The 26,562-nt window shown below is 43.8% G+C and overlaps 1 protein-coding gene across 1 annotated transcript in view; it reads right to left on the bottom strand.

Moving 5' to 3' along the window:
* Positions 1–17,408: 17,408 nt before the first annotated feature.
* LOC115127045 (cAMP and cAMP-inhibited cGMP 3',5'-cyclic phosphodiesterase 10A-like) overlaps positions 17,409–26,562 on the bottom strand; it is a 129,020-nt gene continuing 119,866 nt past the window's right edge. The window contains exons 18-22 of the mRNA XM_065002334.1: positions 23,036–23,208; positions 20,833–20,944; positions 19,361–19,441; positions 19,016–19,104; positions 17,409–18,719 (exon numbers count right to left, since the gene is read on the bottom strand). Of these exons, the coding sequence (XP_064858406.1) occupies positions 18,329–18,719; positions 19,016–19,104; positions 19,361–19,441; positions 20,833–20,944; positions 23,036–23,208 (846 nt within the window). The 3' untranslated portion in view covers positions 17,409–18,328. The remainder of the gene's footprint in view (positions 18,720–19,015; positions 19,105–19,360; positions 19,442–20,832; positions 20,945–23,035; positions 23,209–26,562) is intronic.

Raw genomic sequence — 26,562 nt, 5'->3', positions numbered from 1 at the left:
TAAATGTAGTTGAGGTGACAATAAGGCAAATCTACAACTAGTTACTGTATTTTTTAAAATAAGGGAAATCTACAACTAGTTACTGTATGTTTACAGCTAAATTCATTACTTGGGACTGAACCGCATTAAGGATTTAAACTTAAAATCTCTTGGTTGCTAGCTACCTAAAGTTCCTGCTGTGGCACCTGGTTTGTGGACATAATGGAGATCGGCAAGAATCCATTTCTGCACTTTGCCTAAAGTTGCCGTAAAAATAAAATAAAACATACAGTCAACAGTTTAGACACACCTACTCATTAAAGTTTTTTTTTTATTTGCACTACATTGTAGAATAATAGTGAAGACATCAAAACTATGAAATAACACATATGGAATCATGTAGTAACCAAAAAAATGGTTAAACAAATCAACATATATTTTATATTTGAGATTCTTCAAAGTAGCCACCCTTTGCCTTGATGATAGCTGTGCACACTCTTGGCATTCTCTCAACCAGCTTCATGAGGTAGTCACCTGGAATGCATTTCAATTAACAGGTGTGCCTTGTTAAAAGTGAATGTATGGAATTTCATTCCTTCTTAATGTGTTTGAGCCAATCAGTTGTGATGTGACAAAAGGTAGGGGTGGTATACAGAAGATAGCCCTATTTGGTAAAAGACCAAGTCCATGTTATGGCAAGAACAGCTCAAATAAGCAAAGAGAAACGACAGTCAATCATTACTTTAAAACATGAAAGTCAGTCAATGTGGAACATTTCAAGAACTTTGAAAGTTTCTTCAAGTGCAGTCGCAAAAACCATCAAGCGTTATGATGAAACTGGCTCTCATGAGAACCGCCAAAGGAAAGGAAGACCCAGAGATACCTCTGCTGCAGAGGATAAGATCATTAGAGTTAACTGCACCTCAGTTTGAGACGCGGAGTAGGTGAATGGATTATCTCCGCATGTGTGGTTCCCACCGTGAAGCATGGAGGAGGTGGTGTGATGGTGTGGGGGTGCTTTGCTGGTTACACTGATTTATTTAGAATTCAAGGCATATTTAACCAGCATGGCTACCACAGCATTCTACAGCAATACACCATCCCATCTGTTTAGTGCTTAGTGGGACTATCATTTGTTCTTTTAACAGGACAATGACCCAACACATCTCCAGGCTATTTGACCAAGAAAGAGAGTGATGGAGTGCTGCATCAGATGACCTGGCCTCCACAATCACCAGACCTCAACCTAATTGAGATGGTTTGGGATGAATTGGACTGCAGATTGAAGGAAAAGCAGCCAACAAGCGCTCAGCATATGTGGGAACTCCTTCAAGACTGTTGGAAAAGAATTCCTCATGAAGCTGGTTGAGAGAATGCCAACAGTGTGCAAAGCTGTCATCAAGGCAAAGGGTGGCTACTTTGAAGAATCTCAAATAAAAATATATTTTGATTTGTTTAACACTTTTTTGGTTACTACATGATTCCATATGAGTTATTTCATAGTTTTGATGTCGTCACTATTATTCTACAATGTAGTAAATAGTACAAATAAAGAAAACCCCTTGAATGAGTAGGTGTGTCCAAACCTTTTGACGGGTACTGTATATAACTTGAAGGTGGCATTTCTATAAAATAAAATGACAGTATGCTGCTGTCATTCTGATTCAATTACTGTAAAATCTTCCGCTGTGACAACAATTGGGACTCAGCCTAAAATGGGAACTAAACCACCAGATTTATGAGCGTGAAAGTGATATGGCCATAGAAAAATGGACATTTCTGCACTGCTAAAAGCTGCCCAGAATCAAGTAAATCAGTGTCCAATTGAGGACACTTGATGTAGAGTTGCCATACCTCCATAATCATTTTGTTATCGCGCCTCCCTCGAAGATCAGGAGAATTTTGTTTTGCATAAACAGTTTAAATAGGTTGCTGGCTCCCAGTGGCAAGATTTTGATTGGATGATACTCTTCATCAACCCTCACCCCCACAGTCCCGTAGAATGGGTGCTGTGTTTCATGTGCGCCACTGTTTTCCGTCACGGTAGTTGGTGCCTATGCTGGTTTCAAGTGCTCGTTTTCAATTTATCAAGTGTGGTCGACAGTCTGCAATTTTGTATTTAATACCATTTTTAAAGTGGATTATGTTGGTGAAGTCTAACGTCTCAACGTGTTTTAAACCACTCTGGTGACAAACATACTTTTCTTCATTTGTCCACACGGCTGCTGGCTGCACTTTGCTACCACCAAAAATATTCTGAATATTACACATAATTTTGTTTTTGTAAGGACCCCCAAAAAACAGAGGCAGTTATTATTAGCCAGCTAGCTTGCTGGCTACAGTAGGCCACTTTGTAGGCAAACTGAGCTGCTAGCTAGCTAGATAACTTTAGTAGTGATGGTAGTAGTGGTGGTGGTAGTGGTGGTGGTAGTAGTGATGGTGGTGGTGGTAGTAGTGGTGGTGGTAGTGGTGGTGGTGGTGGTAGTAGTGATGGTGGTGGTGGTAGTAGTGGTGGTGGTGGTAGTAGTGATGGTGGTGGTGATGGTAGTAGTGATGGTGGTGATGGTAGTGGTGGTGGTAGTAGTGATAGTGGTGGTGATGGTGGTAGTGATGGTGGTGGTGGTGATGGTAGTAGTGATGGTGATGGTAGTAGTGATGGTGGGAGTGGTAGTGGTGATGGTAGTAGTGATGGTGGTGGTGGTAGTAGTGATGATGGTAGTGATGATGGTAGTGATGATGGTAGTGGTGGTGGTGGTAGTGGTGATGATGGTAGTAGTGATGGTGGGAGTGGTAGTGGTGATGGTAGTAGTGATGGTGGTGGTGGTAGTAGTGATGATGGTAGTGATGATGGTAGTGGTGGTGGTAGTGATGATGGTAGTGGTGGTGGTGGTGGTAGTAGTGATGGTGGTAGTAGTGATGATGGTAGTGATGATGGTAGTGGTGGTAGTAGTGATGATGGTAGTGATGATGCTAGTGATGATGGTAGTGATGATGGTAGTGGTGGTAGTAGTGATGATGGTAGTGATGATGGTAGTAGTGATGATGGTAGTGATGATGGTAGTGGTGGTGGTAGTAGGGATGATGGTAGTGGTGGTGGTGGTAGTAGTGATGATGGTAGTGATGATGGTAGTAGTGATGATGGTAGTGATGATGGTAGTGGTGGTGGTGGTAGTAGTGATGGTGGTAGTAGTGATGATGGTGGTGGTGGTGGTGGTAGTGATGGTAGTGATGATGGTAGTGATGGTGGTAGTGATGATGGTAGTGATGGTAGTGATGATGGTGGTAGTGATGATGGTAGTGATGATGGTAGTGGTGGTAGTAGTGATGATGGTAGTGATGATGGTAGTGATGATGGTAGTGATGGTAGTGATGATGGTAGTGATGATGGTGGTAGTGATGATGGTAGTGATGGTAGTGATGATGGTGGTAGTGATGATGGTAGTGATGGTGGTGGTGGTGGTAGTAGTGATGATGGTAATGATGGTAGTGATGATGGTAGTGATGATGGTAGTGATGGTGGTAGTAGTGATGATGGTAGTGGTGGTGGTAGTGATGGTAGTGGTGGTGGTAGTAGTGATGATGGTAGTAGTGATGATGGTAGTGATGGTAGTGGTGGTGGTAGTGATGGTGGTGGTGGTAGTAGTGATGATGGTAGTGATGGTAGTGATGATGGTAGTGATGATGGTAGTAGTGGTGGTGGTAGTGATGGTAGTGGTGGTGGTAGTAGTGATGATGGTAGTGATGATGGTAGTGATGGTAGTAGTGATGATGGTAGTGATGATGGTAGTGATGATGGTAGTGATGGTGGTAGTGATGGTAGTGATGATGGTAGTAGTGATGATGGTAGTAGTGATGGTGGTAGTAGTGATGATGGTAGTGGTGGTAGTAGTGATGGTGGTAGTGATGGTAGTAGTGATGGTGGTAGTGATGATGGTAGTGATGGTAGTAGTGATGGTGGTAGTGATGGTAGTAGTGATGATGGTAGTGATGATGGTAGTGATGATGGTAGTGATGGTAGTAGTGATGATGGTAGTAGTGGTGGTAGTAGTGATGATGGTAGTAGTGATGGTGGTAGTAGTGATGATGGTAGTGATGATGGTGGTGGTGGTGGTAGTGATGGTAGTAGTGATGATGGTAGTGATGATGGTAGTGATGATGGTAGTGATGGTAGTAGTGATGATGGTAGTAGTGATGATGGTGGTGGTGGTGGTAGTGATGATGGTAGTGATAATGGTAGTGATGGTAGTAGTGATGATGGTAGTAGTGGTGGTAGTAGTGATGATGGTAGTGGTGGTGGTAGTAGTGATGATGATAGTGATGGTAGTAGTGATGGTGGTAGTAGTGATGATGGTAGTGATGGTAATAGTGATGGTGGTGGTAGTGATGATGGTGGTGATGATGGTAGTGATGATGGTAGTGATGTGTAGTAGTGATGATGGTAGTGATGATGGTGGTGGTAGTGATGATGAGTGATGATGTAGTGATGATGTAGTGGTGTAGTAGTGATGATGGTAGTGATGATGGGTAGATGATGGTGGTAGTAGTGATGATGGTAGTGATGATGGTGGTGATGATGGTAGTGATGATGGTAGTGATGATGGTAGTGATGGTGGTAGTAGTGATGATGGTAGTGATGATGGTGGTGGTGGTAGTGATGGTAGTGATGATGGTAGTGATGATGGTAGTGGTGTAGTAGTGATGATGGTAGTGATGATGGTATGGTGAGTGGATGTAGTGATGGTGGTGATGGTAGTGATGATGGTGAGTGATGATGGTAGTGATGGTGGTAGTAGTGATGATGGTAGTGATGATGAGTGATGATGGTAGTGATGATGGTAGTGGTGGTGGTAGTGGTGATGATAGATGATGGTAGTGATGATGGTATGGTGGTGGTGGTAGTAGTGATGATGGTAGTGATGATGGTAGTGATGATGGTGGTGGTGGTGATGATGGTAGTAGTGATGTGGTGGTAGTGATGGTGTGATGATGGTAGTGATGATGGTAGTGGTGGTAGTAGTGATGATGGTAGTGATGATGGTAGTGATGATGGTAGTGATGGTAGTAGTGATGATGGTAGTGATGATGGTAGTGATGATGGATGGTAGTAGTGATGATGGTAGTGATGATGGTGGTGATGATGGTAGTGATGATGTAGTGATGATGGTGATGATGGTAGTGATGATGGATGAGTAGTGGATGGATGATGGTAGTGATGATGGTAGTGTGTGATGGTAGTGATGATGGATGATGGTGGTGATGATGGTAGTGTTGATGATGGTAGTGATGGTGATGGTGTGATGATGGTAGTGTGATGGTGGTGATGTGGTAGGGTGATGAGTGATGATGGTAGTGATGATGGTAGTGATGATGGTGGTAGTGGTGGTGGTGTGATGGTAGTAGGTGGTAGTGGTGAGTGATGATGGTAGTGATGATGGTAGTGATGATGATGGTAGTAGTGATGATGGTAGTGATGATGGTAGTGGTGGTAGTGATGATGGTAGTGATGATGAGTGGTGGTAGTAGTGATGATGGTAGTGATGATGGTGGTGGTAGTAGTGATGATGGTGATGATGGTAGTGGTGGTAGTAGATGATGGATGATGGTAGTGATGGTTGATGATGGTAGTGATGGTGATGATGGTAGTGATGATGGTGTAGTGAGTAGTGATGATGGTAGTGATGATGGTAGTGATGATGGTAGTGGATGATGGTAGTAGTGATGATGGTAGTGATGATGGTAGTAGTGATGGTGATGATGGTGGTGGTAGTGATGATGGTAGTGATGATGGTAGTGATGATGGTAGTGAGTGGTGATGGTAGTAGTGATGATGGTGGTGGTAGTGGTGGTGGTGTAGTAGTGTGATGGTGTGATGATAGTGGTAGTGATGATGGTAGTGATGATGGTAGTGTGGTGGTAGGATGATGTAGTAGTGGATGATGGTAGTGTGGTGGTAGTAGTGATGATGGTAGTGATGATGGTAGTGGTGGTAGTGGTGATGATGGGTGATGGTAGGATGATGGTGAGTGATGATGGTAGTGATGTGGTAGTGATGATGGTAGTGGTGATGGTGGTGATGATGGTGTAGTAGTGTGATGGTAGTGATGGTGGTAGTAGTGATGATGGTAGTGATGATGATGTGGTGTGATGATGGTAGTGATGATGGTAGTGATGATGGTAGTGGTGGATGATGGTAGTGATGATGGTAGTGATGATGGTAGTGGTGGTAGTAGTGATGATGGTAGTGATGATGGTGGTGGTGGTAGTGATGATGGTAGTGATGATGGTAGTGATGATGGTAGTAGTGATGATGGTAGTGATGATGGTGGTGGATGATGTAGTAGTGATGATGGTAGTGATGATGGTAGTGGTAGTAGTGATGATGGTAGTGATGATGGTAGTGATGATGGTAGTGATGATGGTGATGATGGTAGTGATGGTGGTGTAGTGATGATGGTAGTGATGGTAGTGATGGTAGTGATGTAGTAGTGATGATGGATGAGTAGTGATGATGGTAGTGATGATGGTAGTGGTGGTGGTAGTGATGATGGTAGTGATGGTGATGGTAGTGGTGATGGTAGTAGTGATGGTGGTGGTGGTAGTAGTGATGATGGTAGTGATGATGATGGATGGTAGTGGTGGTGGTAGTGATGATGGTGTGGTAGTGTGGTGGTAGTAGTGATGGTGTAGTGGTGATGGTAGTGATGATGGTAGTAGATGATGGTAGTGATGATGGTAGTGATGGTGGTAGTGATGATGATGGTAGGTGGTGTAGTGATGTGGTAGTAGTAGTGATGATGGTAGTGATGATGGGTAGTGATGATGGTAGTGATGATGGTAGTGATGATGGTAGTGATGGTGGTAGTGATGATGGTAGTGATGATGGTAGTAGTGATGATGGTAGTGATGGTAGTGATGGTAGTGATGTGATGATGGTAGTGATGTGGTAGTAGATGATGAGTGATGATGGTGGTGGTGAGTAGTGATGATGGTAGTGATGATGGTAGTGATGATGGTAGTGGTGGTGGTAGTAGTGATGATGGTAGTGATGATGGTAGTAGTGATGATGATGATGATGGTAGTGGTGGTGGTGGTGGTGAGTAGTGATGGTGGTAGTAGTGATGATGGTAGTGGTGATGGTGGTGGTGGTGGTAGTGATGGTAGTGATGGTGGTAGTGATGATGGTAGTGATGATGGTAGTGGTGGTAGTAGTGATGATGGTAGTGATGATGGTAGTGGTGGTAGTAGTGATGATGGTAGTGATGATGGTAGTGGTGGTAGTAGTGATGATGGTAGTGATGATGGTAGTGGTGGTAGTAGTGATGATGGTAGTGATGATGGTAGTGATGATGGTAGTGATGATGGGTGATGGTAGTGATGATGGTAGTGATGGTAGTGATGATGGTAGTGATGATGGTGGTAGTGATGGTAGTAGTGATGGTGGTAGTGATGGTAGTAGTGATGATGGTAGTAGTGGTGGTAGTAGTGATGATGGTAGTAGTGATGGTGGTAGTAGTGATGATGGTAGTGATGATGATGGTAGTAGTGATGATGGTAGTGGTGGTAGTAGTGATGATGGTAGTGATGATGGTAGTGATGATGGTAGTAGTGATGATGGTGGTGGTGGTGGTAGTGATGATGCTAGTGTTAATGGTAGTGATGGTAGTAGTGATGATGGTAGTAGTGGTGGTAGTAGTGATGATGGTAGTAGTGATGATGGTAGTGGTGGGTAGTGATGATGGTAGTGATGGTAGTAGTGATGATGGTAGTGATGATGATGGTAGTAGTGATGATGGTAGTGATGATGGTAGTGATGATGGTAGTGATGGTGGTGGTAGTGATGATGGTAGTGATGATGGTAGGTGATGGTAGTGATGATGGTAGTGATGGTAGTAGTGATGATGGTAGTGATGGTGGTAGTAGTGATGATGGTAGTGATGGTAGTGATGATGGTAGTGATGGTGGTAGTGATGATGGTAGTAGTGATGATGGTAGTGATGATGTAGTGATGATGGTAGTGATGATGGTAGTGATGATGGTAGTGATGGTAGTAGTGATGATGGTAGTGATGATGGTAGTGATGATGGTAGTAGTGATGATGGGTGATGATGGTGATGATGGTAGTGATGATGGTAGTGGTGGTAGTAGTGATGATGGTGATGATGGTAGTGGTGGGTAGTGATGATGGTAGTGATGATGGTGGTGGTAGTAGTGATGATGGTAGTGATGATGGTAGTGATGGTAGTGATGGTAGTGATGGTAGTGATGATGGTAGTGATGATGGTGGTAGTGATGGTGTAGTGATGGTAGTGATGATGGTGGTGATGATGGTAGTGAGTGGTGGTGGTAGTGATGATGGTAGTGATGTGATGATGGTAGTGATGGTGGGTAGTGATGATGGTAGTGGTGGTGGTAGTGATGATGGTAGTAGTGATGATGGTAGTAGTGATGATGGTGAGTAGTGGTGGTGGTAGTGATGGTGGTGGTGGTAGTAGTGATGATGGTAGTGATGGTAGTGATGATGGTAGTGATGTGGTGGTAGTGATGGTAGTGGTGGTGGTAGTAGTGATGGTGGTAGTGATGATGGTAGTGATGTGTAGTAGTGATGATGGTAGTGATGATGGTAGTGAGTGGTAGTGATGGTAGTGATGATGGTGTAGTGATGGTGGTAGTAGTGATGATGGAGTGGTGGTAGTAGTGATGGTAGTAGTGATGGTGGTAGTGATGGTGGTAGTGATGGTAGTAGTGATGGTGGTAGTGATGGTAGTAGTGATGATGGTAGTAGTGGTGGTAGTAGTGATGATGGTAGTAGTGATGGTGGTAGTAGTGATGATGGTAGTGATGATGGTGGTGGTGGTGGTAGTGATGGTAGTAGTGATGATGGTAGTGATGATGGTAGTGATGGTAGTAGTGATGATGGTAGTGATGATGGTAGTGATGATGGTAGTAGTGATGATGGTGGTGGTGGTGGTAGTAGTGGTAGTGGTAATGGTAGTGAGATGATGATGGTAGTAGTGGTGGTAGTAGTGATGATGGTAGTAGTGATGATGGTAGTGGTGGTGGTAGTAGTGATGATGGTAGTGATGGTAGTAGTGATGATGGTAGTGATGATGGTAGTGGTGGTAGTAGTGATGATGGTAGTGATGATGGTAGTGATGATGGTCGTGGTGGTGGTAGTAGTGATGATGGTAGTGATGATGGTAGTGGTGATGGTAGTGATGATGGTAGTGATGGTAGTAGTGATGATGGTAGTGATGGTGGTAGTAGTGATGATGGTAGTGATGATGGTAGTGATGGTGGTAGTGATGATGGTAGTGATGATGATGGTAGTGATGATGGTAGTGATGATGGTAGTGATGATGGTAGTGATGATGGTAGTGATGGTAGTAGTGATGATGGTAGTGATGATGGTAGTGATGATGGTAGTGGTGGTAGTAGTGATGATGGTAGTGATGATGGTAGTGATGATGGTAGTGGTGGTAGTAGTGATGATGGTAGTGATGGTAGTAGTGATGATGGTAGTGATGATGGTAGTGATGATGGTAGTGGTGGTGGTGGTGATGATGGTAGTGATGATGGTGGTGGTGGTGGTAGTAGTGATGATGGTAGTGATGATGGTAGTGATGATGGTAGTGATGATGGTAGTGATGATGGTAGTGATGATGGTAGTGATGATGGTGGTGGTGGTGGTAGTGATGATGGTAGTGATGATGGTAGTGATGATGGTAGTAGTGATGGTAATAGTGATGATGGTAGTAGTGATGGTAGTAGTGATGATGGTAGTGATGGTAGTAGTGATGGTAGTAGTGATGATGGTAGTAGTGATGGTAGTAGTGATGATGGTAGTGATGGTAGTAGTGATGATGGTAGTGATGGTAGTAGTGATGATGGTAGTGATGATGGTAGTGATGATGGTAGTGATGATGGTGGTGATGGTAGTAGTGATGATGGTAGTGATGGTGGTAGTGATGGTGGTAGTGATGGTGGTAGTGATGGTGGTGGTGGTGGTAGTAGTGATGGTGGTAGTAGTGATGATGGTAGTGGTGGTGGTAGTAGTGATGATGGTAGTGATGGTGGTAGTGATGGTGGTGGTGGTGGTAGTAGTGATGGTGGTAGTAGTGATGATGGTAGTGGTGGTGGTAGTAGTGATGATGGTAGTGATTATGGTAGTGATTATGGTAGTGATTATGGTAGTGATGATGGTAGTGATGATGGTGGTAGTGATGATGGTAGTGATGATGGTAGTGGTGGTGGTAGTAGTGATGATGGTAGTGATGATGGTAGTAGTGATGATGGTAGTGGTGGTGGTAGTAGTGATGATGGTAGTGATGGTGGTAGTGATGGTGATGGTGGTGATGATGGTGGTAATGATGGTAGTGATGATGGTAGTGATGGTGATGGTAGTGATGATGGTAGTGATGGTGATGGTAGTGATGATGGTAGTGATGGTGGTGGTAATGATGGTAGTGATGGTGGTGATGATGGTAGTACTGGTGGTGGCAATGATGGTAGTGATGGTGGTAGTGATGATGGTAGTAGTGATGGTGGTGGTGATGATGGTAGTAGTGATGGTGGTGGTAATGATGGAAGTGATGGTGGTGATGATGGTAGTACTGGTGGTGGCAATGATGGTAGTGATGGTGGTAGTAGTGGTGGTAGTAGTGATGGTGGTAGTAGTGGTGGTAGTGATTATGGTAGTAGTGATGGTGGTAGTAGTGGTGGTAGTAGTGATGGTGGTAGTAGTGGTGGTAGTAGTAATTGTGGTAGTAGTGGTGGTAGTAGTGATGGTGGTAGTAGTGATGGTGGTAGTAGTGATGGTGGTAGTAGTGATGGTAGTAGTGATGGTGGTAGTGATGGTGGTAGTAGTGATGATGGTAGTGGTAGTGGTAGTAGTGATGATGGTAGTGATGGTGGTAGTAGTGATGATGGTAGTGGTAGTGGTAGTAGTGATGGTGGTAGTGATGGTGGTAGTAGTGATGGTGGTAGTAGTGATGGTGGTAGTGGTGGTGGTAGGAGTGATGATGGTAGTGATGGTGGTAGTAGTGATGATGGTAGTGGTAGTGGTAGTAGTGATGATGGTAGTGATGATGGTAGTGATGGTGATGGTGGTGATGATGGTGGTAATGATGGTAGTGATGATGGTAGTGATGGTGATGGTAGTGATGATGGTAGTGATGGTGATGGTAGTGATGATGGTAGTGATGGTGGTGGTAATGATGGTAGTGATGGTGGTGATGATGGTAGTACTGGTGGTGGCAATGATGGTAGTGATGGTGGTAGTGATGATGGTAGTAGTGATGGTGGTGGTGATGATGGTAGTAGTGATGGTGGTGGTAATGATGGTAGTGATGGTGGTGATGATGGTAGTACTGGTGGTGGCAATGATGGTAGTGATGGTGGTAGTAGTGGTGGTAGTAGTGATGGTGGTAGTAGTGGTGGTAGTACTGGTGGTGGTAGTGATTATGGTAGTGATGGTGGTAGTGATGGTGGTAGTGATGGTAGTGATGGTGGTAGTGGTGGTAGTGATGGTGGTAGTAGTGATGGTGGTAGTGATGGTGGTAGTGATGGTGGTAGTGATGGTGGTAGTGATGGTGGTAGTAGTGATGGTGGTAGTGATGGTAGTGATGGTGGTAGTGATGGTGGTAGTGATGGTGGTAGTGATGGTAGTGATGGTGGTAGTGATGGTGGTAGTGATGGTGGTAGTGATGGTGGTAGTGATGGTAGTAGTGATGGTGGTGGTGATGGTAGTAGTGATGGTAGTAGAGATGGTGGTAGTGATGGTAGTAGTGATGGTAGTAGTGATGGTAGTGATGGTGGTGGTACTGGTGGTAGTGATGGTGGTAGTGATGGTGGTAGTAGTGATGGTGGTAGTAGTGATGGTGGTAGTGATGGTAGTGATGGTAGTAGTGATGGTAGTAGTGATGGTAGTGATGGTGGTGGTACTGGTGGTAGTGATGGTAGTGATGGTGGTAGTAGTGATGGTAGTGATGGTATAAATGGTAGTAATGATGATGGTAGTAGTGATGGTAGTGATGGTAGTAGTGATGGTAGTGATGGTGGTAGTGATGGTGGTAGTGGTGGTAGTGATGGTGGTAGTGATGGTAGTAGTGGTGATGGTAGTAGTGATGGTAGTAGTGATGATGGTAGTAGTGATGGTAGTAGTGATGGTGGTAGTGATGGTGGTAGTGATGATGGTAGTAGTGATGGTAGTAGTGATGGTGGTAGTGATGGTAGTAGTGATGGTAGTAGTGATGGTAGTAGTGATGGTAGTAGTGATGGTAGTAGTGATGGTGGTAGTATTGATGGTAGTAGTGATGGTAGTAGTGATGGTGGTAGTAGTGATGGTAGTATTGATGGTAGTAGTAGTGATGGTAGTAGTGATGGCAGTAGTGATGGTAGTAGTGATGGTAGTAGTGATGGTGGTAGTATTGATGGTAGTAGTGATGGTAGTAGTGATGGTGGTAGTAGTGATGGTAGTATTGATGGTAGTAGTAGTGATGGTAGTAGTGATGGTGGTAGTATTGATGGTAGTAGTGATGGTAGTAGTGATGGTGGTAGTAGTGATGGTAGTATTGATGGTAGTAGTGATGGCAGTAGTGATGGTAGTAGTATTGATGGTAGTAGTATTGATGGTAGTAGTAGTGATGGTAGTAGTGATGGTAGTATTGATGGTAGTAGTATTGATGGTAGTAGTATTGATGGTAGTAGTAGTGATGGTAGTAGTGATGGTGGTAGTAGTGATGGCGGTAGTAGTGATGGTAGTATTGATGGTAGTAGTAGTGATGGTAGTAGTGATGGTAGTAGTAGTGATGGTAGTAGTGATGGTAGTATTGATGGTAGTAGTAGTGATGGTAGTAGTGATGGTAGTATTGATGGTAGTAGTAGTGATGGTAGTAGTGATGGTAGTAGTGATGGCGGTAGTAGTGATGGTAGTATTGATGGTAGTAGTAGTGATGGTAGTAGTGATGGTAGTATTGATGGTAGTAGTAGTGATGGTAGTAGTGATGGCGGTAGTAGTGATGGTAGTATTGATGGTAGTAGTAGTGATGGTAGTAGTGATGGCGGTAGTAGTGATGGTAGTATTGATGGTAGTAGTAGTGATGGTAGTAGTGATGGCGGTAGTAGTGATGGTAGTATTGATGGTAGTAGTAGTGATGGTAGTAGTGATGGCGGTAGTATTGATGGTAGTAGTAGTGATGGTAGTAGTGATGGTAGTAGTAGTGATGGTAGTAGTGATGGTAGTATTGATGGTAGTAGTAGTGATGGTAGTAGTGATGGTGGTAGTAGTGATGGTAGTAGTGATGGTAGTAGTAGTGATGGTAGTAGTGATGGCGGTGGTAGTGATGGTAGTAGTAGTGATGGTAGTAGTGATGGTGGTAGTAGTGATGGTAGTAGTAGTGATGGTAGTAGTGATGGCGGTAGTAGTGATGGTAGTATTGATGGTAGTAGTAGTGATGGTAGTAGTGATGGTGGTAGTAGTGATGGTAGTAGTAGTGATGGTAGTAGTGATGGCGGTGGTAATGCACCTATTTTGCTTCAAATCATCCCCTCAATATTTAATGGTCAATTACCATTTGTGATCAAGTAGCCAGCCAATTATGTTTTTAAAGGCGCAATCTGTAATTGATACATCCATTTTTGGACATTTAAAATATTGATATGCAGTGCATTCAGACATTATTCAGACCGCTTGACTTTTTCCACATTTTGTTATGTTACAACCTTATTCTAAAATGTATAAAATTGTTTTTTCCCCTCATCAATCTACACACAATACCCCATAATGACCCATTTTTTTTGTTGCTAATTTAAATATATAGAAAAATGAAATATCACATTTACATAAGTATTCAGAACCTTTACTCAGTGCAATGTTAAAAGCGATTACAGCCTTGAGTCTTCTTGGATATGACACTACAAGCTTGGCACACCTGTATTTGGAGAGTTTCTCCCATTCTTCTCTGCAGAACCTCTCAAGCTCTGTCAGGTTGGATGGGGAACGTTGCTGATCAGATCTCTCCAGAGATGTTCGATCAGGTTCTGGAGCAGGTTTTCATCAAGGATCTCTCTGTACTTTGCTCCGTTCAGCTTTCCTTCAACCCCGACTAGGATCTGCCACCACCATGCTTCACCGTAGGGATGGTGCCTGGTTTCCTCCAGAAGTGATGCTTGGCATTCAGGCCAAAGACTTCAATTTTGGTTTCATCAGACCAAAGAATCTTGTTTCTTATGGTCTGAGAGTCTTTAGGTGCCTTTGGCAAACTCCAAGTGGGCTATTATGTGTATTTTACTGAGGAGTGGCTTCCGTCTGGCCACTCTACTATAAAGTCCTGATTGGTGGAGTGCTGCAGAGATGGTTGTGCTTCTGGAAGGTTCTCCCATCTCCACAGAGGAACTATAGAGCTCTGTCAGAGTGACCATCGGGTTCTTGGGCACCTCCCTGACCAAGGCCCTTCTCCCCCGATTGCTCAGTTTGGCCGGGCCGCCAGCTCTAGGAAGAGACTTGGTGGTTCCAAAATTCTTCCATTTAAGAACGATGGAGGCCACTGTGTTCTTGGGAACCTTCAATGCTGCAGAAATGTTTTGGCACCCTTCCCCAGATATGTGCCTTGACACAATCATGTCCCTCATGGCTTGGTTTTTATTCTGACATGCACTGTCAACTGTGGGATCTTACAGTATAGACAGGTTTGTGCCTTTCCACATCATGTCCAATCAATTTAATTTACCACCAAGTGGACTCCAATCAAGTTGTATAAACATCTCAAGGATGATCAATGGAAACAGGATGCACCTGAGCTCAATTTTGAGTCTCATAGCAAAGGGTCTGAATACTTATATTATTATAAGGTATCTGTTTTTTATTAATGATACATTTTCAAAAATGTTTAAAAATAAAAGTTTTTAGTTTTCATTATAGACTATTGTGTGTCGATTGCTGACGATTTGCTTTAATTAATTTAAGACATTTTAGAATAAGGCTGTAACGTATCAAAATGTGGAAAAAGTTAAGGGGAATAGTAGAATACTTTCCGAAGCTGTATATGCATTGATCCTTTACGAATATTACTTGTAAATGGCTCATGAGCTTAGTTCAACTGTAAGTACCCTTATCAGAACCAACATTTTAGCTTATCTTACTGTATAGCCTCAAAACATGGCTAATACTATCCTTTTGATATCATGGGTGGTCAGTCCCTTGCATATATAGCTGTCTTTGCTTATATTGAGAGTGGTTTCATTTCTACAGCCCCATCCCTCAGCTCTTCACAAAAACAGTTTGAATTGCAGAGAATTGCAAACAACTTTGCAAAAAAAGTGAGAAAAAAAAGATTGCATCTTGACATTTTATCCACTGGGGTAAATCATATTAAATATTAAATAATATTAAATCATATTAATTTAATGTATCTCAACGGCTTTATGAATAAAACAGGAAATAGTCAGGGAAATATCAAAGAACATTACTGTCGATCTCAGGTTATTGAGGTATATACTATTTTTCACAAAATGATACTTGTATGTGAATGGCATAATGGGTAAAGCAATGAAAAGAAAGATCGCACTCCTTATGTCGGCCATCTTGACAATGTTCTGGCTATCAATCGATTTTTATAAATACTGTATCAATGTGTGTCTGTCCTGCTCCTCCTGTGTGTTAAGAACTCTGTGCAGAGAACAGCCATTGGACTTGACTCAGGAGCTGTTCTAGTTGGTAAGATAGTGCAAACAGATCTGGGACCAGGCTACAAGGAAAGCCTAAAAACAGACTAAAACTGATTGCCCATGGCTCTGTGTTCTAGAACCTAAAGACTGATTGCCCATGGCTCTGTGTTCTAGAACCTAAAAGACTGATTGCCCATGGTTCTGTGTTCTAGAACCTAAAGACTGATTGCCCATGGCTCTGTGTTCTAGAACCTAAAGACTGATTGCCCATGGCTCTGTGTTCTAGAACCTAAAGACTGATTGCCCATGGTTCTGTGTTCTAGAACCTAAAAGACTGATTGCCCAAAGTTCTGTGTTCTAGAACCTAAAAGACTGATTGCCCATGGTTCTGTGTTCTAGAACCTAGACTGATTGCCCAAAGTTCTGTGTTCTGTGGGGTGCAGACCTGGGTTCAAAGACGATTTGAAATCTTTCAAATACTTTTAGTGATTGCTTTAGTCTGCATAGATGGGCGGGGTTTAAACTCGCAACTCCTCAATTTATTCCATTATGCCAGGCAAGCTCAATCAAGCCCAGATAAAGTATTTTAAATTATTTTAAATGTTGTTTGAACCCAGGTCTAGGGGCCAATTCTGCATGGAACATTGTGACTTTCATGTGACACGGCCAGCTAAGTGTTAACATTATCTAACTCAGCCCCGCTGGGTCACATTTAGTCTGTCTGTGCTTTGATAATAAGACGCCGTGAGGGGATTTCTGCTCTGTTTTGCCATCTCTGAATAGAATAATATGTATGTTCTGTATGTCTTCATTCAAGTACTCCAAAAACATTATTTTTTTTTGCTCAAAGTGACAAAAACCATTCTAGAAGACATTCTAGAGGCTTCTTTTCGACAACATGATAAACATTCTTTCTGTCTCTCTCTTTTTTTAGAACCAACAACCTCCTTCCAAGTAGTTTGGCATGGGATAAGTCAGTCAGTCTACCACAGCAAGCAAACAAACAAAATATATCCTCCAGAGTGCACTATCTTTGACCAGGTCCTACAGGGGGATAATTTGTCCAGAAGTTATGAGGAATTTATATTAGTTATGTTGGGCCCTTGTCAAAAGTAGTGCTTTAGGAGATACCGTTTCATAAAGTCAGAACCAATAAACAAAACAGTCCACATTTCACCTCTAGCCTTTTAATATAAAGGTTTAGAGTGTAAAGACTAAGGCCTCTGCATATCCAGAACATAAAACAAACCAGCCAAAATAAACAATAACATTGGATTAACATTAAAATCAAATCAAAACAAACAAAAACGCAGACATACAGATCTATTCAGAAAGATCTGGACTGGTTCCCAAGAAGTGGAGTGGATCAGGTGACTGGTTCCCAAGTGACTGGTGGATCAGGTGACTGGTGGATCAGGTGACTGGTGGATCAGGTGGTTGGTGGATCAGGTGGTTGGTGGATCAGGTGGTTGGTGGATCAGGTGATTGGTGGATCAGGTGACTGGTGGATCAGGTGGTTGGTGGATCAGGTGGTTGGTGGATCAGGTGGTTGGTGGATCAGGTGGTTGGTGGATCAGGTGACTGATGGATCAGGTGGTTGGTGGATCCGGTGACTGGTGGATCAGGTGACTGGTCGATCAGGTGGTTGGTGGATCAGGTGGTTGGTGGATCAGGTGGTTGGTGGATCAGGTGAATGGTGGATCAGGTGGTTGGTGGATCAGGTGGTTGGTGGATCAGGTGGTTGGTGGATCAGGTGGTTGGTGGATCAGGTGGTTGGTGGATCAGGTGGTTGGTGGATCAGGTGACTGATGGATCAGGTGGTTGGTGGATCCGGTGACTGGTGGATCAGGTGACTGGTGGATCAGGTGGTTGGTGGATCAGGTGGTTGGTGGATCAGGTGGTTGGTGGATCAGGTGGTTGGTGGATCAGGTGAATGGTGGATCAGGTGGTTGGTGGGTCAGGTGGTTGGTGGATCAGGTGACTGGTCGATCCGGTGACTGATGGATCGGGTGGTTGGTGGATCAGGTGGTTGGTGGATCAGGTGGTTGGTGGATCAGGTGACTGGTCGATCCGGTGACTGGTCGATCCGGTGACTGATGGATCGGGTGGTTGGTGGATCAGGTGGTTGGTGGATCAGGTGATTGGTGGATCAGGTGACTGGTGGATCAGGTGGTTGGTGGATCAGGTGGTTGGTGGATCAGGTGATTGGTGCCGAATCCCCACTCGGCTGTATTCATCAGTGCAAAACATTTTGCAACGGAAATCGTAAAAAACAACTGTTTCTTATTGGACCGGTCCAGGTAGTCTCTCCCTGTTTCGGGGCAGTTTGTTTGCGTTTGGTACCTAATGAACACACCCCTGCGGTCCTCCGTCCATGTCTATGGGAGTGGTGACAACGTCTGTGTTACCTCCTCTCCTCCCTCACCCAATGAGGTAACTGTGTGTTTCTGAAAATAATCCCCTTGTCAGTAAATCCACCAATCATCTTCCCTCGTCCCTACGCATGTTTCCCGCCCCTTCCTGTTGCAGAAGGAATTGAGTCGCTGACACAGGAAGTCCAGACAGGAAGTACACACACCTGCTGGCAGGGGACATTGTGAGGGCGTGTGGTAGTGAGGGCGTGTGGTAGTGAGGGGGGCGTATTGACTTGCGTGGTAGTGAGGGCGAGCAGTGGCTTCACTACTAGTCAGTTGTCCACCTTCACAGGGCCTGAGTCAGGGTTAGAGGGTTCCTCTATGCTGGGCTCTACAATGGGGTCAACAGGCTCTACCATGGGGTCAACAGGCTCTACCCTGGGGTCAACAGGCTCTACCCTGGGGTCAACAGGCTCTACCCTGGGGTCAACAGGCTCTGCCCTGGGGTCAACCGGCTCTGCCCTGGGGTCAACAGGCTCTGCCCTGGGGTCAACAGGCTCTGCCCTGGGGTCAACAGGCTCTGCCCTGGGGTCAACAGGCTCTGCCCTGGGGTCAACAGGCTCTACCCTGGGGTCAACAGGCTCTGACGGAGCCCACACTCCTCTCACTCCACTGTCCTCCTCCTCTCCATTCACTATCTTCTCCCACTGGCCAAGGTTCTCCCTGTGGAAAAATAATCATACTAGGATCAAAAGGCCAGTAGGAAGACAGTGTGTGTGTGTGTGTGTGTGTGTGTGTAGTCTATGTAGTATATGGTGTGTGTAGTCTATGTAATATATGGTGTGTGTAGTCTATGTAGTATATGGTGTGTGTAGTCTATGTAGTATATGGTGTGTGTAGTCTATGTAGTATATGGTGTGTGTAGTCTATGTAATATATGGTAAGTAGTCTATGTAATATATGGTAAGTAGTCTATGTAATATATAGTCTGTGTGGTTGGTGTATTGTATGTTACTCACTTGCAGGCTTGTAGAAGAGGGCCAGAAGGGGGGAAGAGCTCAGATAAGGTTGTATAACATGGGAGCGCAACAGCATTGTAGAACCCCACCTACAGAAACAGACAAGGAGAATGCATGTGGTTGGTTAAGAACAACAATGTCTTCCGACAACGACCTAAAAAAAAGTCCACAGATCTGATGGGACTGGATGGGAAAAGCAACATGATGTAAACTACGTGGAGTGGAGCTGTTGTTTCCACCTACACCTGTCTCAGGTCAGTAAAGGGGCGGGAACAAGGGGCACATCCTGCCAGAATGAGACGCAGCCTAGGTAATGTTCTTAGTGTGTGTGTGTGTAGTTCTTACCTGCCCCTGAGGAACCTCTTCCTTCTTATCTCTGTCCATCATAGGGATGGGCTGTATACCTATCTTCTTCATCTCATCCCCCTGTAGAAAAGAGGAGGAGGAGGAGGAGAGGAGGAGAAGAGAGAGGAGAGGAAAAGGAGAGGAGGAGGAAGCAGAATAAGGGAAGAACAAGAGGAGAAGAAAAGAGAAGGAGAGGAAGAAGTGGAGGAAACGAAGAGGAATGGAAGAGAATAGAGGGAGAGGAGAGGACGAGAGGAAGAGAGGAGGAAGAGAGAAGGGAGAGAATAGTTATTAGAGAGGAGAGAGGAAGAGAGGAAGAGACAAGGGAGAGGAGAGGAGGAGAGGAGGTGAGAGGAAGAGAGAGGAGAGGACGAGAGGAGAGGAGGTGAGAGGAAGAGAGGAAGAGAGAAGAGAGAGGAGAGGACGAGAGGAAGAGAGGAGGAAGATAGAAGAGGTAGGATGGAAAACAGTGACACCTGATGATCTTTTGAGAACTATGAGTCATTCCTTTGTCATTACCCATTCATTCATATCCCATTCATTATTTAACCCATTCATTCATAACCCATTCATCCATAACCCATTCATCCATAACCCATTCATCCATAACCCATTCATTCATAATCCATTCATAACCCATTCATTCATAATCCATTCATAACCCATTCATCCATAACCCATTCATTCATAATTAATTCAAAATCCATTCATTCATAACCAATTCATTCATAACCAATTCATTCATAACCAATTCATTAATAACCCATTCATTAATAACCCATTCATTAATAACCCATTCATTCATAACCCATTCATTCCTAACCCATTCATTAATAACCCATTCATTAATAACCCATTCATTCAAAGCCCATTCATTCATAACCCATTCATTAATAACCCATTCATTAATAACCCATTCATTCATAACCCATTCATTCATAACCCATTCATTCATAACCCATTCATTCAAAGCCCATTCACTGATAACCCATTCATTCATAACCCATTCATTAATAACCCATTCATTCATAACCCATTCATTCATAACCCATTCATTCATTCATTCATTCATTCATAATTCATTCATTAATAACCCATTCATTCATTCATTCATTCATAATTCATTCATTAATAACCCATTCATTCATAATTCATTCATTAATAACCCATTCATTCATAATTCATTCATTAATAACCCATTCATTCAAAGCCCATTCATTCATTAATAATTCATTCATAATTCATTCGTTATTAATGAATTGATGAACTCTTTACAACAGTAGTATTGTAGTACACTCAGAAAATAAGGTGCTATCTAGAACTACAAAGGGTTCTTCAATTGTCCCCATAGGATATCTACGTGGAACCCTTTCACCATCAAAGTGTTCTACCTGGAACCTAAAAAGGTTCTCTTTTGGGGACAAACAAAGAACCCTTTAGGTGGTTGAGTGTGGTGAGTTATACTACTGTACCTCAGCCCAGAACTCAGCGTAGATATCATTGGCTGTGAGTCGCGTGATTGGCCACAGCTTGGTAACGGAACACAGGTCACATGCTGTCATCATCAGACCAATCACACGGTCCCTGGGGAAAGAGAAGTATTTGTTTTTATTTATTTATGATTTATTTATATCTACAGCGCATTCCGAATGTATTCAGACCCCTTGACTTTTTCCCACATTTTGTTACGTTACAGCCTTATTCTAAAATGGATTAAATAAATAAAAATCCCTCATCAATCTACACACGACCCTAAGCACACAGCCAGGACAACGCAGGAGTGGCTTTGGGAAAAGTCTCTGAATGTCCTTGAGTGGCCCAGCCAGAGCCAAGACTTGAACCTGATTGAAAATCTTTGGAGAGACCTGAAAATAGCTGTGCAGCGACACTCCCCATCCAACCTGGCAGAGCTTGAGAGGATCTGCAGAGAAGAGAGAACCTCCCAAAATACAGGTGTGCCAAGCTTGTAGTGTCATACCCAAGAAGACTCAAGGCTGTAATCGCTGTCAAAGGTGCTTCAACAAAGTACTGAGTAAAGGGTCTGAATACTTATGTAAATGTAATATTTCATTCATTTATTTTTTTAACGTTTGCAAAAATGTCTAAAAAACAGTTTTTGCTTTGTTATTATGGGGTATTGTGATGTCATTATGGGGTATTGTGATGTCATTATGGGTTATTGTGATGTCATTAAGGGGTATTGTGATGTCATTATGGGTTATTGTGATGTCATTATGGGGTATTGTGATGTCATTATGGGGTATTGTGTGTAGATTGATGAGGAAAAAAAGCTATTTAATTTTAGAATAAGGCTGTAATGTAACAAAATGTGGAAAAAGTCAAGGGGTCTGAATACTTACCTAATGCACTGTATTTCCAGATGCATGAGAATGAGTGTAGTTGTCCCCTGATTTGATTAGTCTTTTCTAACTGATGTCATGCTGACCCAAACCACCGTGATGCTGACCCAAACCACCGTGATGCTGACCCTAACCACCGTGATGCTGACCCTAACCACCGTGATGCTGACCCAAACCACCGTGATGCTGACCCAAGCCACTGTGATGCTGACCCAAACCACCGTGATGCTGACCCAAACCACCGTGATGCTGACCTAAAACACAGTGATGCTGACACAAACTACAGTGATGCTGACCCAAACCACCATGATGCTGACCCAAACCACAGTGCTGCTGACCCAAAACCACAGTGATGCTGACCCAAAACACCATGCTGCTGACCCAAACCACCGTGATGCTGACCCAAACCACCGTGATGCTGACCCAAACCACTGTGATGCTGACCCAAACCACAGTGATGCTGACCCAAACCACAGTGATGCTGACCCAAACCACCGTGATGCTGACCCAAACCACCATGATGCTGACCCAAACCACCGTGATGCTGACCCAAACCATCGTGCTGCTGACCCAAACCACAGTGATGCTGACCCAAACCACCGTGATGCTGACCCAAACCACAGTGATGCTGACCCAAACCACCGTGATGCTGACCCAAACCACCGTGATGCTGACCCAAACCACAGTGCTGCTGACCCAAACAACAGTGATGCTGACCCAAACCACCGTGATGCTGACACAAACCACCATGATGCTGACCCAAACCACCATGATGCTGACCCAAACCATCGTGCTGCTGACCCTAACCACCGTGATGCTGACCCAAACCACCGTGATGCTGACCCAAAACCACAGTGATGCTGACCCAAACCACCATGATGCTGACCCAAAACACAGTGATGCTGACCCAAAACACAGTGATGCTGACCCAAAACACTGTGTGATAAAATAGTTTTTTTTTCTCTCTTTACGTTGACCTGTTCAGCACGGTTCCAGTAACTATAGTGGATGTGTAACCATGGTAGCTCAGTAAGCTTGGTCTGATTTGGCTTGGTTCAGTTCAGCTACTTAGTGTGAGAGCTCTTATTTAACCTGTGACATGTGCCGGTGGTTGTTGCGGTCCAGTGTGTGTGTGTGTGTGTGTTGTGACCACTGACCTGTGTTGGTGGTTGTTGCGGTCCTGTGTGTGTGTGTGTGTGTGTGTGTGTGTGTGTGTCTGTGTGTGTGTGTGTGTGTGTGTGTGACCACTAACCTGTGTTGGTGGTTGTTGTGGTCCAGTGTATGTGTGTGTGTGTGTGTGTGTGTGACCTCTGACCTGTGTTGGTGGTTGTCCAGGTCCAGAGCTCCAGTGCTCAGTAGTTCAGCTAGCTGTTTGCGGTTGCCGAAGTAGAGCGCCAGATCTGTAGCGATGATGGCCTTGTGGATGACCTCTAGAACTTGCTCGTACTCAATGGAAGTCAGGTTGGAGAAAATATTGTGCCCTTCCAGCTATGGGAAACAAAGAGATCAATAAAAAGCAAAAGCTCTGCTCATGAGGCGTTCGGCTCAGCTATGCTTAGGAGGGATAGCCAGAGGGTACGACCTGAGGCGGAGAAGTAGGTCGTTTAACGTTTGGGGTTAGCTAGGGATACTTCAGGGACTTTAACGTTGGGGGTAGCTAGGAATACTTCATGGGACTTTAACATTGGGGGTAGTTAGGAATACTTCAGGGACTTTAGGAATACTTCAGGGACTTTAACGTTGGGGGTAGCTAGGAATACTTCAGGGACTTTAACGTTGGGGGTAGCTAGGAATACTTCAGGGACTTTAACATTGGGGGTAGTTAGGAATACTTCAGGGACTTTAACATTGGGGGTAGTTAGGAATACTTCAGGGACTTTAACATTGGGGGTAGTTAGGAATACTTCATGGGACTTTAACATTGGGGGTAGTTAGGAATACTTCAGGGACTTTAGGAATACTTCAGGGACTTTAACGTTGGGGGTAGCTAGGAATACTTCAGGGACTTTAACGTTGGGGGTAGCTAGGAATACTTCAGGGACTTTAACATTGGGGGTAGTTAGGAATACTTCAGGGACTTTAACATTGGGGGTAGTTAGGAATACTTCAGGGACTTTAGGAATACTTCAGGGACTTTAACGTTGGGGGTAGCTAGGAATACTTCAGGGACTTTAACGTTGGGGGTTAGTTAGGAATACTTCAGGGACTTTAACATTGGGGGTAGCTAGGAATACTTCAGGGACTTTAACGTTGGGGGTAGCTAGGAATACTTCAGGGACTTTAGGAATACTTCAGGGACTTTAACGTTGGGGGTAGCTAGGAATACTTCAGGGACTTTAACGTTGGGGGTAGCTAGGAATACTTCAGGGACTTTAACATTGGGGGTAGTTAGGAATACTTCATGGGACTTTAACATTGGGGGTAGTTAGGAATACTTCAGGGACTTTAGGAATACTTCAGGGACTTTAACGTTGGGGGTAGTTAGGAATACTTCATGGGACTTTAACATTGGGGGTAGTTAGGAATACTTCAGGGACTTTAGGAATACTTCAGGGACTTTAACGTTGGGGGTAGCTAGGAATACTTCAGGGACTTTAACATTGGGGGTAGTTAGGAATACTTCAGGGACTTTAACATTGGGGGTAGTTAGGAATACTTCATGGGACTTTAACATTGGGGGTAGTTAGGAATACTTCAGGGACTTTAGGAATACTTCAGGGACTTTAACGTTGGGGGTAGCTAGGAATACTTCAGGGACTTTAACATTGGGGGTAGTTAGGGATACTTCAGGGACTTTAGGAATACTTCAGGGACTTTAACGTTGGGGGTAGCTAAGAATACTTCAGGGACTTTAACATTGGGGGTAGTTAGGAATACTTCAGGGACTTTAACATTGGGGGTAGTTAGGAATACTTCAGGGACTTTAGGAATACTTCAGGGACTTTAACGTTGGGGGTAGCTAGGAATACTTCAGGGACTTTAGGAATACTTCAGGGACTTTAACGTTGGGGGTAGCTAGGAATACTTCAGGGACTTTAGGAATACTTCAGGGACATTAACGTTGGGGGTTAGCTAGGAATACTTCAGGGACTTTAACGTTGGGGGTAGTTAGGAATACTTCAGGGACTTTAACATTGGGGGTAGCTAGGAATACTTCAGGGACTTTAGGAATACTTCAGGGACATTAACGTTGGGGGTTAGCTAGGAATACTTCAGGGACTTTAACGTTGGGGGTAGTTAGGAATACTTCAGGGACTTTAACATTGGGGGTAGCTAGGAATACTTCAGGGACTTTAACGTTGGGGGTAGCTAGGAATACTTCAGGGACTTTAACGTTGGGGGTAAGTTAGGAATACTTCAGGGACTTTAGGAATACTTCAGGGACTTTAGGAATACTTCAGGGACTTTAACATTGGGGGTTAGTTAGGAATACTTCTCAGGGCTGGGGTCAATATAAGAAGTACATTGATATTCTAATTTAAAGGCTATCTATTTTCAATTTCTCAATAAACTTAATAAGCTATTTATTTCCCACTTTTTAAGTTTTCAATTCAAATTACTTAATTGGAATTGACCCCAACCCTGACATTTGGGAGGACAATGATTCAAGGTACATGATCATCATCTTCCAATGATAAAGATTTGAATTGGGATGTGAAACAGGTTAATAACAAGGTGTGTGTGTTTGTGTGAGTGTGTGGTATAACAGTGTGTGGTATAACACACACACACACACTGCTGTATAGGGCAGCTATAGTGTGTGTGTGTGTGTGTGTGATGATTTTTCTGTGTAACATTGTAGTGTTGATTCAGTAATAGTGAAATTAACACTCAATGGTGTAGAAGAACTGTTAACAACCAAAGTTATTATTTACAGAGTAGATATAGGTCGATAGGTAGAGTAAAACAGCCACGCCAATCATTAGCATTTTCCCGGCAAGATAGCCCTATAACCAAAGAGAATTGACAGTCCATCATTACTTTAAGACATGATGTCCATATGGAACATTTCAAGAACTTTAAAAGTTTCTTCAAGTGCAGTCACAGAAACCATCAAGCGCTGTGATGAAACTGGCTCTCATGAGGACCGCCACAGGAATGGAAGACCCAGAGATACCTCTGCTGCAGAGGATAAGTTCATTAAAGTTACCAGCCTCAGATTGCAGCCCAAATAAATGCTTCACAGAGTTCAAGTAACAGACACATCTCAACATCAACTGTTCAGAGGATACCCAGTGAATCAGGCCTTCGTGGTCGAATTGCTGCAAAGAAACCACTACTAAAGGACACCAATAAGAAGAAGAGACTTGCTTGGGCCAATATACACGAGCAATGGACATTAGACCAGTGGAAATCTGTCTTTTGGTCTGGAGTCCAAATTTGCTGTGTCTTTGTGAGATGCAGAGTAGGTGAATGGATGATCTCTGCATGTGTGGTTTACAACGTAAAGCTTGCGGGAGGAGGTGTGGGGTTGCTTTGCTGGGGACACTGTGATTTATTTAGAATTTAAGGCACACTTAACCAGCATGGCTACCACAGTATTCTGCAGCGATACACCATCCCATCTGTTTTGCGCTTAGTGAGACTATCATTTGTTTTTCAACAGGACAATCATCCAACACACCTCCCGGCTGTGTAAGGGCTATTTGACCAAGAAGGAGAGTGATGGACTGCTTCATCAGATGACCTGGCCTCTACAGTCACCCGACTTCAACCCAATTGAGATGGTTTGGGATGAGTTAAACTGCAGAGTGAAGGAACAGCAGCCAGCAAGCGCTCACCATATGTGGTAACTCCTTCAAGACTGTTGGAAAAGCATTCCAGGTGAAGCTGGTTGAGAGA

Source organism: Oncorhynchus nerka, linkage group LG16 (genome assembly GCF_034236695.1).
Source record: "Oncorhynchus nerka isolate Pitt River linkage group LG16, Oner_Uvic_2.0, whole genome shotgun sequence".
Lineage (NCBI taxonomy): Eukaryota > Metazoa > Chordata > Actinopteri > Salmoniformes > Salmonidae > Oncorhynchus > Oncorhynchus nerka.
Note: the sequence above shows the minus strand (reverse complement) of the source record. Positions and strands in the feature narration are given on the sequence as shown.